This window comes from Pocillopora verrucosa, chromosome 1 (genome assembly GCF_036669915.1).
Source record: "Pocillopora verrucosa isolate sample1 chromosome 1, ASM3666991v2, whole genome shotgun sequence".
NCBI classification, from domain to species: Eukaryota; Metazoa; Cnidaria; class Anthozoa; order Scleractinia; family Pocilloporidae; genus Pocillopora; species Pocillopora verrucosa.
Window position 1 is genome coordinate 23,755,304 of NC_089312.1, and position 13,569 is coordinate 23,768,872.

Below are 13,569 nucleotides of genomic sequence, written 5' to 3' on the forward strand. Positions count from 1 at the left end.
ACAAATTACAAATAGTGCGCGCACGCTTTTAAAATTTCGTCTGTCTTGACTTTCTGTGATATTTTTTCATTTGCATAACTAATTTTACAAAGACTGCAAATTATACTTGCCCTACGGGCGCGTGCAATTTTGTTATCTTTGAAAATTTACTCGTGCTTATTTACTCCAAACTGCACTTGAAATCATGTTTCATTGCATCGCATTGCCTTGCACTACATTGAGTTGTGCTGATATGTATGATTTCATTTTTGTTTTTTTTTTCTTTGATTGAGTCCATACTGATTTCCACAAAGTTACCTAAGGTATTGAACATTGTAAAAAAAAATATAATACATTTGAACAAAACGGCAAAACAGTTAGTTAGGAAAACATCATACTCATTAAATTATCCATGGCAAATAGCCCCTAGAACTCTATCCTCTCTTACCACCAATTCTTTGATGAAAATCTCTACTTATTTTAAGTTCGAGGGCGAATGACATCAATAACGAAAAAAAAAAACCTTTCCAAAACTGCTAATTTAGGAAACGTCCATTTAGAAGTTTATGCCAGAGATCACGACTGACTTTCCAAACATATGGGAGAAAATGTTTTCCCTTGCCGGGATTAAAAGGTGTGCCGATCCGTCAAAAGTGACACACGGGGAACGCATCAGAACCTCTGTCAATGCGGTCCTTTTGAGTCCCTGACCTTTGAGCGTAGATGGATCGTGGTACCATTACGATCATCATAGCACGTCGGACAATTTGAGCCCCAAGTATCTCCTCACTGACAACACGTTTTTTTATACAGACCCCGAGGATGTTTGAGATAATGATGACGTCATTGTCACTCGGCAGCGAACGAGTTAACAGGATAGGGGCTAATGTTGACTGCCACTACTGCTGCTATGGAGGCTCGAGTCTTGAGGACCGAGTCTACTAACGATTGGGACACTTGCTATAGCCAATTTCTCAAGGCCCCAACCAGATTACACCACGGTACTGACCGCTAAAATTCCCGTGGAGGCTTTCAACTTATCCATCAAGGTATTCCTTTAGTGACTCTAACGACCAATTAGCACAATAAACAAGTAAAAGACTGGAATTCTTTGCTATACATTTCATATGAAACCGTTTTCACCCGAAGAGCCCACAAACTAGCACCTGATGCTAGTCGTAGTCGAGTGTTCAGGAAAAAAACAAATTGCATATTTATCGAGATATGTTGGGATTTCGACCGAAAAGGAGTATGTTATGCCATAAGGAAACGAGTTCAAGATTTGGGGGCGAACTAGTAAAGTTTGGGGAAAACTTGTCTTACCTCAGGGGCGGTCAAGGGACGAAATTGCAGATACCCTGTGAATGACGTGCAATGATGTTGATATGATATCTAGTGACGGCGAATTATGTGTAACGATGGTTTAAGTGCGTAACGAAGGAACTCTCTTGTCTGTAACATTGGTTTAACAATCATCATGAAAGTAAAGAGTAAAACTAGAAAAGCACAATTGAGTGAACCGACAGCTAAGGTAATGTTGAGCTGAAGAAGAAAATATATCATGAATTCTATTAACGTTTATAAAAAAGTGGGATCTTGTGTGTTTATTGCATTTTGTAGCACGAGTAAACTGACATTAAAGGAAACAGCAAACGATTTTTATCGATCGCACACCAGAAATCTCCTTAATCTCTACACCCTAGCATCAGTGTCCACATTCTCCATACTCTCTTTTATGCAGTCCCCTCGTTACTTACGAGGAGAATTTGGTTAATAATCAAAGCTTCTTAAGTCGGTGATCATTTCCTTTATTCACATGATCTTTATAATTCAGCAGTTACTGTAAAGAGAAATTGGAAGCTGGTCACTTCTAGGGTTTGAAAGGTTAAATGATCAAACCCCAAAGTAGGCACACGAGCGTACGAGAACTGAGGTGTTGGTGTTGAGCAAATTTGGAGCTATAGAGAGAGCGCGGTGACTTCCTTTACTGCTCCGCACGGGGGAGAGAGGGGAGGTCGCTTTACTCTGAAGGACCACTTTGTTGAACCTAAAGGTTGAAAGGGTAAAAGGTCGAAGTATGGAGAAGTGTAAGAAAAACTGACATTTTGTGTTCGAGAAGATGCAACACATAAATTCATTGATAAATTTAAATTTTTTAAGATTACTCAATTGAGAAGTTAAAACGCTCCTTTATTGACTGATATTCTTCTTTTCCCTTCCTTTCTGATTGCCATGACAACGTTCATAACATAGAGAAGAGCTGCAGTGATTTTATCTGATTTTAACGAGGAGATTCCTTTTAAGGTCAAAAAGGACACACAAGGTAACAAAAGTTTGGCTAAACTCGAAGTGAACTTTCAATAGCTTGAAATTTTTGTTAATTATCTTAGCCACAGGTAGCCTCAGTTTTACTGTTTTACTTTAACAATGTTTAGAATCTCAGACAAGGTACTTTCGATGTGTTCTATCTTCTTATTTTGAATTTCAATAGTGCTTTCAATGCTTTTTATGCTTTCCCTGTGTTTTTTTACATTATCTGCTGTTTCGCTAATCTTGTCGTGCACATACTGCACTAGAGCATCGTTTGTCTCTTTTATCTCTTCCACAGAATCAAACGTTTGATATAAAATCATACGTCGTTCAGTCTCACTGAACATCGTACCGAACCCGTCATCTGAGCCGTTTGAGGACTGCGGTCTTTCTGAATACTTGACCTCCCCTGGACACATCTGAAAGGCAGAAAGCAGGAGGGAAAATACCAACACTTAATTTAAATAAAATGGGCCCGAAGGCACGCACATGATAAGTTAGGAGGGAAAGAAGGAAGCTATTTAGGAAGGCAGAAATAGGAGTGGGAAGAATATTCCTCCTTTTTCTTTTAAATGGAATGCAGGTTACCCCCTTCATGGTGGAAAGAGTGATTGTTAGTGTTCCTACAGTACCCAACAACACAAGACAATGAACCAACCGGGGTTTGGACCTAGACTTTTTGGCGCGAGGTCTGGGGCGCTGACCACTAGGTCTTTTCATCTAGCATAGCCAAGAGTGAAGTCAGAAAAAAATATTTTGGTGCACTAAAGAGACAGCTACGGTTTCATTTCCGTACTTTGCATAAGAGTAAAAATATCCCATTTCGACGAACCTTCGCCAGCACTCTAATTCCTCCATGCTTCATTCCAACAAAAGGGTAAAGATCTAATTTATCAGATCCTAACTCCACCAAAATCTGAGCCACTATCTGTCCATTTAAGGAGAAGAAAATTGGAATATTCCCATCTTGTATCTCATCAAAACCTACGGTACAGCCAATCAAATCCCCTCGATATACCACAGGACCTGGTAGCGAAGAAATAGAGAAATCAAGTTTACAACATGCAAAAACGATGAGCGAATCACAATTTCGAAATAAGCGTACTTCAAAGCTGGTTTCAGTCACTGACTGTATACTGAAGATAGTATATAAGACGAGGGTCGTTGGTAAGGTGAAATTAAATTGCAATTCTGCGGGTGATTTCGATTCAGTTTCTCGTACAAAATTGAAACGGAAAAGGGTTTCACTAATGGGTAGCGACACTAGAGAACTCCAAAACACTGTCTGGTAGAGAACATAGAGGGTACACTTCCTTTGTGCAACTTATAACTAGTTGTAAAACGTCACGAGATTTGTGTCACTTAAGCCTGAATACCTTCAAAAGTCTGTTTTCCAGAGGCACCGCAGTAAACAATAAGTCCATTACACGCATGATAACCAACAGTATGGCGAACATCTCCAGCGGCTCTGTGCACGTCATGTTTTCCACGAACCACACCAACGACTACGTCCCTCTCGGTTCCGCCTTCTTGAACCACCACCTAAAATACATTCAGACGATAAGGATTCTTTGATTACTTTAACTAATGTTGGCTTTTAATATGTACTAAAACAGTGGATAGCGTTAAAAGCACACTGATCAGCTACTGAAACTCCGAATTTCCTTCGATATTTCCTCCGAGCGACACGCGCGATATTTGCGCCCGAAAATATTGTAATCGTTGCAAGGACAAACTAATAAATGAGTTAAAATCAACTTTTTGTACTACATCATCATCTCACCGGTTAGTATATACTAAAACAACAATTCACTTTGGTGTCGGAGGCTAGCAGGGGATATTTACCTCGCCGCTTTGCGGTTCGGCAAATATCCACCTCCACTTCGGTGAATACAGGTTGTTATTTAACAAGTATCACACGATTTCCAGACTTACCTCAAATTTGGGGAAATCTACGGAGAACGGCTGTTTGTATCTGGCGCCATGGAATTCCTTTGGTGAAATTTTACAACTGCTACAAAGTTCTGGGCCGACGTAGGTTAACATGTAATCTTCAATATGAATTCCTTGACTCTTCCATGCCTGTTGAAATCATCAAACGAAACAATGCCTTGTTTTGCGCAGTCGTGGGTCCGTCGTAGCCTGTTGAGTCTGGTTGTTCTGAAATTACTATAACAAAATGGTAACTTACCGATCGTCCAACGGGACAATGATCCGCTTGATTGGGATCGGGGAATACTTGTCTAACGATCTGATTGCACATCTCCCGGTTTCTGTCCGTTTCTGACAGCATGCTGTTGACTTTACTCTCATCTGTGAAAAGGAGTTGATTTGATACAATCTCAATTACTATGTTACATCTTTTATAATTGAAGCGTCAGCTCGAACCTTCCCGATGCGCTATTTTTTCAACCATGGTTGAAGCGGCCACTTTGCTTTAATCATTTGTCTTTAAAATCACACGGAGTGAGTAAAATTAGCAACTCCAAACACTGGATGCGATAATCTTGATGGCATGTGAGAGAAACATCACCTGATAGTGGAAATGTGGATCCATGCTTCGCAAAATAAATCATTTTTAACTTTTCAGTCATGCTATCTAAGGCTTCCTCCTGGCAAGAACAAAAAAATAACTACAAGTATTATATGAATTAGGTGTTTCGTTAAAAAAAAAAGGTTGATAGGATACCAGAGAAACATACAAACTAAATGTTTCTTTCAGCGCGCCAGATGTGAAAATGGTAAAAAGTGGAATCTCGCAAGAAGCCGTAGTAAACTTGAGCTGACCTTTTTCTGTAATATCTCATTGTCCAATTTATCTCGAAGTTCGTATTTCGATCCCTTTCGCAATGCCAGAACAGGCTGGGATACCAGGTTTAACGGTACCGGAATCGGATGGTAGTCCTTGTAGGTACGAATTGTTACCGCTCTTTTGAAAGACCACTCCTTCAAAGAGTTTTTCTGTGGAAATGAAGATAACAATCACATCCTCAATTAGTAATATCAATTCGTACTCGCAATCTCGATCAATTAAAAGTATCTCAAAGTCATACCTGGACTCGTTCATATGTATTGGAGAGGACAGCAATCATCATATTCACAAGGAGGATTAGAGCGAAAATAATGAATACTGCATACAAAATTTGAGCCAGATAATCTGAAGCAGTTTCCATGCCAGCGTTGAATTGCTCCAATTCTGTCACGCCCAGCAACGTCCAGCAAAGATGCTTGATAATTACCCACCAACTAAAACAAAAGGAAAGAATTGAGTTGATGAAGAAGAAATATCATCCCACGTATGTTCCATAGACCCAAATTGCCACTTACTAAGACTTCACACAAGACGGTGAAGAACGTTCCCAGTAAAAGTAAAAGTTAATTACTAAAAGCTAGATATCATAATCTCTTGGTAAAAAACGTTAGAAACTGTTCAAAGTTTTGGTATTTCACAATTAGCAAGATACACTGATAATAAATATTTCTTCAATCTGGCAAAAAAATCTAACTTACCAGTATAATCCAGAGCTGCCACACTGCATGTTGCCCCTGGAAAACAAAAGAAGAGATTTCAATTTCAAGGTCAATTTCGAGTCAGAAATTAGGCCTTAATTAACACAATCTGCCGACTGAGGAACTCCTGCAGGAAGTGCTTCAGAATCAATCTAAATGGTGAAAAGGTGTACTTAGTGGCCAGAGCAGAAGCCTTCTGAAGCGTGAGTGACCGCTACCAAAGTGTCGTACTTTCCTGGTAGTGAGGACCTTGTATGGCTATTTAGTGACTCACCCTCATTAGACAAAAATCACTACACAACTGAGCTTGCAATACTACCCGCGGCCGATACTGACCTTTTGGCCTCTAGTTTATCCTCACTTGAAAAGAATGAATCCTCGGCAAGATAAATTTTGCTTATTGCCAGAGAAAACGCAAGGATTCCAACCAGAAACTGGAAGAAAATTGTGGCCACATCTTCAATGATGCTCATAAGAGCTATGTGTGTTGTGCCTGTCACCTTGCTCGCCTCCATCAAATGGCCAAATACCCTTAACGTCAGAATCATAGTGTTTAGGCCATAGCAATAGCCAGCGATCACCAACGCTCGATTCCCAGTCGCAGAAGCGGACACACCCCAAGTTATCATGCGCAGCAGGAACGTGACCACAAAAATAACAAGCATGATGAAGTCCAGCACATTCCACCGGTCACTGGGGAAAAAGTATTGAGGTTATCGATAAACGAGCAGAGACTAGGAGAGAGTAAACTGAATTGCCTTCGGACAAAATAGATTGATTTCCTTCGTCAACACCCAAATAAACTGATGTTAAGCAACATCCAAAAAGAAAACGAAAAAAAAAATGACCGCAAACTAGAAATAAAAGGCAGGATTCCTACATATTTTGGTGTAATGATGCACGCGCAAAGTGTATTTATGGAATTAATCATTTTACCATTTTTAACCCTTTCACTCCCGAGATCTAATTTATAATTCTCTTTACTGCCTGCCAAAAAATTCTTATGATGCTAGTTTGGAGCACTTGGCATTGGATTAACCAATAATCCCCTAATTGATACTGTTGCTCGTTCTCATCACTTTTCTGCCTGATTTTTACTGATATTTTAAGTATAAATTCTGTCTTGGTCACATTTTGCCTGCTGGTTTTTGTTTTGATTCTGGTTTGAAATAATGAAGGGAGTTGAAAAAGAAATTGCTGTCCGTGTGGCTAAGACGTCAAATCTCAATTTCATCGATGCAGTGACAATGGATGAACAACACTTTAATAATGATTATTCACTCGTTATTGTATAGACTTACATGAAGTATTTTCCTAAGGTGCTGAAACTCATCTGAGAGAGGAAATCGTCTACTTCAATGGGTGAATCCAAGTCAATTGACTGCTGATAAACATATCTTCTATGTTTTTCGGAATGCCTTGTGTCTTTCTTCAGTTTTTTCGTCGTTTTCCTGTTTTCGTATTCTTTAAATTCGGACAGGAAGCGACCGGCAAAGAATATCGAGATTACCCACTCCAGCCCGGAGAAGGAGACAACAGATGGCGAGAGACAGATCGCCACATGGAGACCCAACAAACACAGATAGCTAAGGCTGTCTCTGAAGAATATGAAGTATGGTGTGGTGAAGTAATCAAGATATTGATCTGTACATGGAAAAGAAAGAACATTATTATCAAACATTCTGGCGTTAATATACGCGACTAAGTTAAGTACAACAACACTATAGTTTTTACCGCCCTAGAAATTAGCTCTATGGGATTCACCATGTTCCTTAAGGGGATTTATTAGCATTTGCACTTTTTTTAGTGCAGGATTAATGGAAGTGTTTTTAACGGGTCACACTTTTATTTACTTGGTCAAATGTTTTCTCGAGAAATAATTTCTTCGCCAATAACGTTTTGCCTTCAATTGCTACCGAGAAGTGTACCAACTCACATTTGAGGCCAACAGAACAACAGATTATACAAATAAATTTATTAAAAAAAAATACAGTAATAGTAATGCTGGACGAGAATTAACGTGAACCTGGATAAAATTTGTAACATCTGGAGAACCATCAGAGGATTGTGCGTCCAAGAATTCAACCTGGGTCAATGTTAATTACAGACTTACCATAAAGATCCTCCTCGTAAACCTCTGCAAATGGAAGAAAAAAGTGGACAGTTGTAATATAGGTCAATTAGATCATACATTTCTTAAAAGTCGTATAAGAGTATTAAATCGGATTACATTTTTTGTTAAAAAATGGAGAACATTTTAAATGATATCCAGAAAATGTTTGCGTTTTAAGCATTATTAGCTTCGTGATATAATCTTCATTTGGAAAGGGATAGAGCTAAGCAGATTACGCTGTTAGTTCACGTAAATGAATTGTGGTTACCGTAATCAGGTCAGGAATTAAAGTGGTATGGAACACATCACGAGCCTAACCGCCCTTAGACATGGATAAAAAATTGAAGTTGTACGAGCTTTAGTCGTATATTTATTGCTGTTCTGCTGGGCGTTCTCGAATTCTTTAAAATAGCACTCGACAAGAATTACCTCGTAGCAACATCTTGCCAAGTTTAGCCAGATCTTCTAATGGACAACGTATGATTTGCTTATCTGAAGAAATAAGCTCCAATTCTTCCACAAGAGGACGTTCTCCAACGGCGACAGTCACAATTCTCGCACCAATAGTCTCAGTTAGATATTTTGTCTTCAAAAGCAGTCTTCCCTTTTGAGGACCAAATGATCCGGTCCTATCATTGGTGAAGAGTATAATGACCTGGGTGGCAATAAAAAAGACCACGAGGCAGATTAATCCATTTTGTTACTTGAGATTTCCCTCTGTTTCTCTGAAGTTGATGTTGTGCAAAGAAAAAAATAAATAAAAAACTACCTTTTCGGATTTGATACCGAGAGCGGCTTGGTTTTCAAAGGCCTCTGATGCTTGATCAAAGTCATCATGTAGTGCTGGACTGCAATTAACGGATGGATTCCGAGCCAGAATATCAAGCTTTTTAAGTAAAAGCTCCCCTCCGCTTTTCAATAATTCATTTTCGTCGAACCTTATGTGTTGGAAAGCCTTTCCCTTCTTGAAAGTTATCAGGCAGTAGTTGGCGGATCTGACGCCAATTTTTCGTACCATGTATCTTATGCAGTCTATCATCTTCTTGAAGTCGTCTTTTCCTCTCTTTCCGATAGCATTAAGAATGAAGCAAAGTTCTATAGCTGCAGACACAAAAATATGAGCTGTCATTTATTATATAGATGGCGGTGCCCGTAGCGAATCCTGTATTCTGATTTGCTATCCGAGCGGGCAGGATGGGGTTTGCCCGCTCTGGATTACCCACTCCCGCGCAAGAAAGAAAATTGCTCGGAACGAACTTACAAAAGATTTCGTAGTTTCCGGAGAGTGTCTGCCATGGAGTCGCTAGAAGTGTTAGAAGACAGTCAAAATAAAGAAAACATGAACGACTCTTGTGGGTTTATTTTGCTTCAAAATAGCTGGCTTTCTTTTTTCTTCTCTCGAAATAAACAAGAAATTCTTAATTCATAAAACGAAATCCTAGACTTCGTCTCAGTCCATAAAAACGCAGAAAAAAGAACTCAGCCAATATCCAGCCATCTTGACGACACGCTTGCTCAATAACGCAAATTTATTGACGATGGCATCAAGTAACTATTGCTCGTCAGGGTGAGGATAATTGCCCAACAATTCCCGAGACAAAGTCAAGTGGATCATTTGACAACATCCACAAAGCTTGAAAAGAATTATAATTGCTCATGTGATTATTAGAATTCCTGAATTCTTCATCTCGTTCAGAAACATTCCTCTACCGAAACATTGAGCAATAGAAACCGGAATATACTTGTATTGAAGAAAAATAGTTTTCATATAATTAAACCACATACCCTTCGACTTTCTTCGCCATGCATTGATGGAATGGGTAAAAAATAGGATGGCAAACATGAATGGGAAAAGGATGATATCCAGTAGACTGTAGAGCTTTAGCAATCTCCATTTCCATATGCACCTCGAACGCAGGCCTGCAAATCGACCTCTCCATACTTTTTCGAGTAAGTTGTAGACAACTGGATGGGAGAGGAACTTGAAGAAAAAAGGTTAAACAACTGTTTGTCTTTTTATAGATGACTGGAGTAGACCACGTTAAACTGAGATATTTGCCACAAATAAGAACGGCCGATTGCATGATCAAATTACCGGGAAGAGTATTGCCAGGCGAACGGCAATTTTGTAATGGTTTTTTATTGACAATTAACTCATACGGTGGAGACACATTGAAAAGCCAGAAGGCTTAATTTACGTTAAACCAAAAGTTCGATGAGGTAGTGGCCAAAATTTTTACGAATTACTTACAGGAGAAAAGTTTGAAGTGGAAATTGAATGATCAATCGAGGTTTTTAGTTTTTTTTAACACCAACATCACTCGTGTGGATGTCCCTTCTTACAAAACCACCGACGGGATATGTCTCCGTAATACTTTATCCAAAATGCAAACTTATGTATCAACCTATCAGGGTGGTTATACTTACCTTTCCTTGATTATACTCTATGGCTTTGTCTATGATCAAGTCCAGCGAATCACCAAAAGCCTCTCTGCCTCTTGTGTCCGTTTTTAGAGGGTCAATGAGACAAGTAGTAAACTCCTCCACGGAATTTGCCAACTTTTTGAGTTCTTCAACATCAGGCCTGTCCTGAAGAGCTTGGTATCTGAGATACCCACTAACCTTAATTCACATGATCAGAAGAGGAAAAAATTATGAAACTGAATGCTAAAAGCATAGGACAGTGCAATGCAGTTTAGTTGTGCAATAAAGTAGTCCATAATTCCTGACGCCTACGGGCTCGTCAAAACACTCAGCGATACTACACACCAAACGTCTGATAAGATACCTATATTTATATACCATCCAGCCAACAGGTAATGAGAATACTCAGGTAAAAGTTGTTATCCAGATCTCACACCAATTTCTCGTAACTAATTTACTAGGAAATGTGTCGCAGCTTGAGGGAAGAATTAACAATACAACTTGGGAGTTAAAGGGTTAATCGAATAAAAAAGGCGAATTTTTCCATGGACAAATTGTTAAAATAAACGTTTTTCTTTTACAGTTTGGAATAAAACTCATGAAACGCTTTCGCCTAAACGAGATTACTGTGTCCGCTACGTTATAGGAGAATTGGTACGTGCTTTTAGCCGTGCGTCTATATCGCGGTAAGGGTGCAATAAGGAAGTTTTTAGAGCACTCAAGATGTTTCTCTCGTGGATTCCAAACTTCCTGCCCGTATCTATACCCCATGATAAACGAACGCTGAGGATGAACCGTAAGTTACGGAACACCAGAACATTACTCAAAACAAACTAATTGAAAAAATAGCAGAGGGAAATTTTAAAAGCTGAAAAGGAACATTAATGGTAACAGTAATATGAAACGCAGCCGTGTCGGTTGTCTGTCACTGTATCACAATAATTATACTTCAGCTTTTTTCTCATATCGGGCAGAAAACCAATCACTAAAGGTCAATCAGACGAAGGAAATAATACAAAGAGCCTATGATAACACAAAGTAAAAGCAACCACACGGCAGCCCTCACCCTTTACACCCCAACATCAGTATGCATATTCTCCATACTGTTCTCTATACATTTCCTTAGGTGTTGACAAGGAGAATTTGTTTAACAATCGAGAGCTTCTTGAGTTGGTGACCATTTACTTTTATTATTCTTGTGACCTTGATGAGTGATTCAGGGTGAGAATGTAAGGAGAAGTTAGATGCCAGTCACTCTTAGAGTTAAAGAGTAAATACGCGCAGGAAACGCGTGTGACCACGTCAAGATTGGTTGCAGTTTTGTTTCCAGTCTCATCAGGCCCCGACCGGTTGTATGAAGGGTAGTACGCCATCCGCCGGATGAAGCTCTATCCAGTAGACAGCGCAGTACGTTTTAATTTATCAATTCTTATCCACTTGATAGCACTGAATTTATTCGTTGGATAGCGTTATTGATCAACTGGCCGAACACAGAGCGAAGTAGAGAAATTCCGATGCAATTCCACAATACTTTGAGCACTTTAAAAAATTGAAAACGACACTAACAACGTACGTACCTCAAATGCCTTCGAAAAAGTGTTCGTAATACAAGCTCCCAACGTTTTCGGTGTGATGGCTTCTGCTATAACATCAAAATGATCAGACGCCAATTTCTCGTTTAAATTTTCCTCCAACTCTGGTCGATATTCGCAAACAAAAAGGAGTAGTTAATGTTATGAATAAATATTCAAATGTTTCTTACTTTTTGAATTGACATACTTTGCATATTACAAGCTTAAAAAGATCAGCTTACTTCTCTTGTCCATGAGTGTAACCTGAAGAACAAAAAATGAATAAAAACAGTGAAAAAATTAGAAATAAATCTCCTAGAACATGACTACATTCAGTTATAATAATTTTTATTGACAGCAACTCCGAGCAAGGCAAAGGCATCGATATCTAACATAAAGGTGTAGAATGTTCTCCAATTGTCTTTCGTAGGTTGGGTTGACAGAATTATCATATTTCGGCATGTCCTCACCAATAAACGCCAAACATACTGTGATGGAATGGCATTGAAGAAAATGGAAAAACTGGCTTCCAGTTACTCTGTGATAAAATTCATCCCTCAAACTATAGCTGAGTTGACATTAGTTTCTGGTGAGGTTAAAATTTAAGTGTTATACTTACAGTTAAGAATTAAAACACGCTGTTAGGGCTTCTCGTAGTTACGATGTGAGCCGATTTGACGTCTCAAACAACTGACTTACCACGAGCAACAAGAATGTGAATGTATTTGTTAATTACTACTTGACCACAAATACGACCGTACACAATACAACAGAAACACAATATACGTTCCTTTCCTGTTTTAACGCTTCAGTTAGTTAGGAAAACAAGAAGTTGAAAATACTTAAAAAGATAATTGGATTTTTCTTAAACTGGTCGAAGCCATATCGATGTAAACTGAATCCTCAGAACTGAAAAGACGTCGCAATAATTTTTGCCAGAGAAAACTGTCTCCCTGTGGAGACGCAAGAAGTGTTTTGCCAGAGAAAACCGTCTTCCTGTGTGTCACGGTCTGCGAAACTTGTATCTTAGCCAATACAGAATGTCAATTCACTCGAAAATGCAAATCGCCCCGAAGTTATTCGCAATTGATGGTTTAGAAAGCCTTTAGCGTGGAAACACCCATTCCTCTCTGAAATGGGAATGATAATTTTTACTCTCAAGTACACGATAAAGTTTTTCATCAAGTGATCCTTAGTAAAACTTCCACAACCAAAAGTTCACTAGTTAACGTATCACGGTGATCGAATAAAGATTATCGCGAGTGCTAGATTTCTCACGTAATCTGTCTTCTCATACTTAAGACTCACCATATCTCAGGAACGTGGATGATATGAAAGGACCCAATACCTGCTGTGTTTTCATGTATTGATTCCCTCCATTCGCTTTCGATAAAATGACGCAAGCACCAGAAGTTTGTACAGAGATGTGCGTGACAAGCTGCTCGGAGGCCCTGAAAAGCCTGGATCTTCGCTATATTGGCGCTTGAATGAAAATTATCAATTTCTTATCGTGATTCCCAGGGTCTGTGTTTTTTTTATCATTATAATGCATATATCAAAGCTTTCCAAGACAAAACAAGCTACTCTTAGAAACGTAACGGCGTAATTCCAGCCGCGCAGCTGTCTGTGTAATACATGGGAACAGACACTCATGACGTCACA

The 13,569-nt window shown here is 39.1% G+C and overlaps 1 protein-coding gene across 3 annotated transcripts; it reads right to left on the reverse strand.

Moving 5' to 3' along the window:
* Positions 1–2,148: 2,148 nt before the first annotated feature.
* On the reverse strand, positions 2,149–13,504 carry LOC131796795 (uncharacterized). Of its 3 annotated transcripts, none has more exons than XM_066171063.1 (19): positions 13,256–13,504; positions 12,150–12,171; positions 11,914–12,032; positions 10,340–10,534; positions 9,698–9,893; positions 8,682–9,013; positions 8,342–8,567; positions 7,913–7,936; positions 7,101–7,443; positions 6,136–6,492; positions 5,800–5,835; positions 5,343–5,535; positions 5,077–5,250; positions 4,823–4,901; positions 4,481–4,602; positions 4,225–4,371; positions 3,666–3,831; positions 3,122–3,315; positions 2,149–2,708 (listed from the first exon to the last, which is right to left on the reverse strand). In XM_066171063.1, the coding sequence occupies exons 1-19, from the start codon at positions 13,268–13,270 to the stop codon at positions 2,388–2,390; spliced, it is 3,261 nt and encodes a 1,086-aa protein (XP_066027160.1). In that variant the 5' UTR covers positions 13,271–13,504; the 3' UTR covers positions 2,149–2,387. The 3 variants fall into 3 exon arrangements, with proteins under 3 accessions (XP_066027160.1, XP_058970381.2, XP_066027165.1); XM_059114398.2 differs by having other exon boundaries at positions 13,216–13,504; XM_066171068.1 differs by lacking the exon at positions 13,256–13,504 and adding an exon at positions 12,527–12,745.
* Between the last annotated feature and the right edge of the window lie 65 nt (positions 13,505–13,569).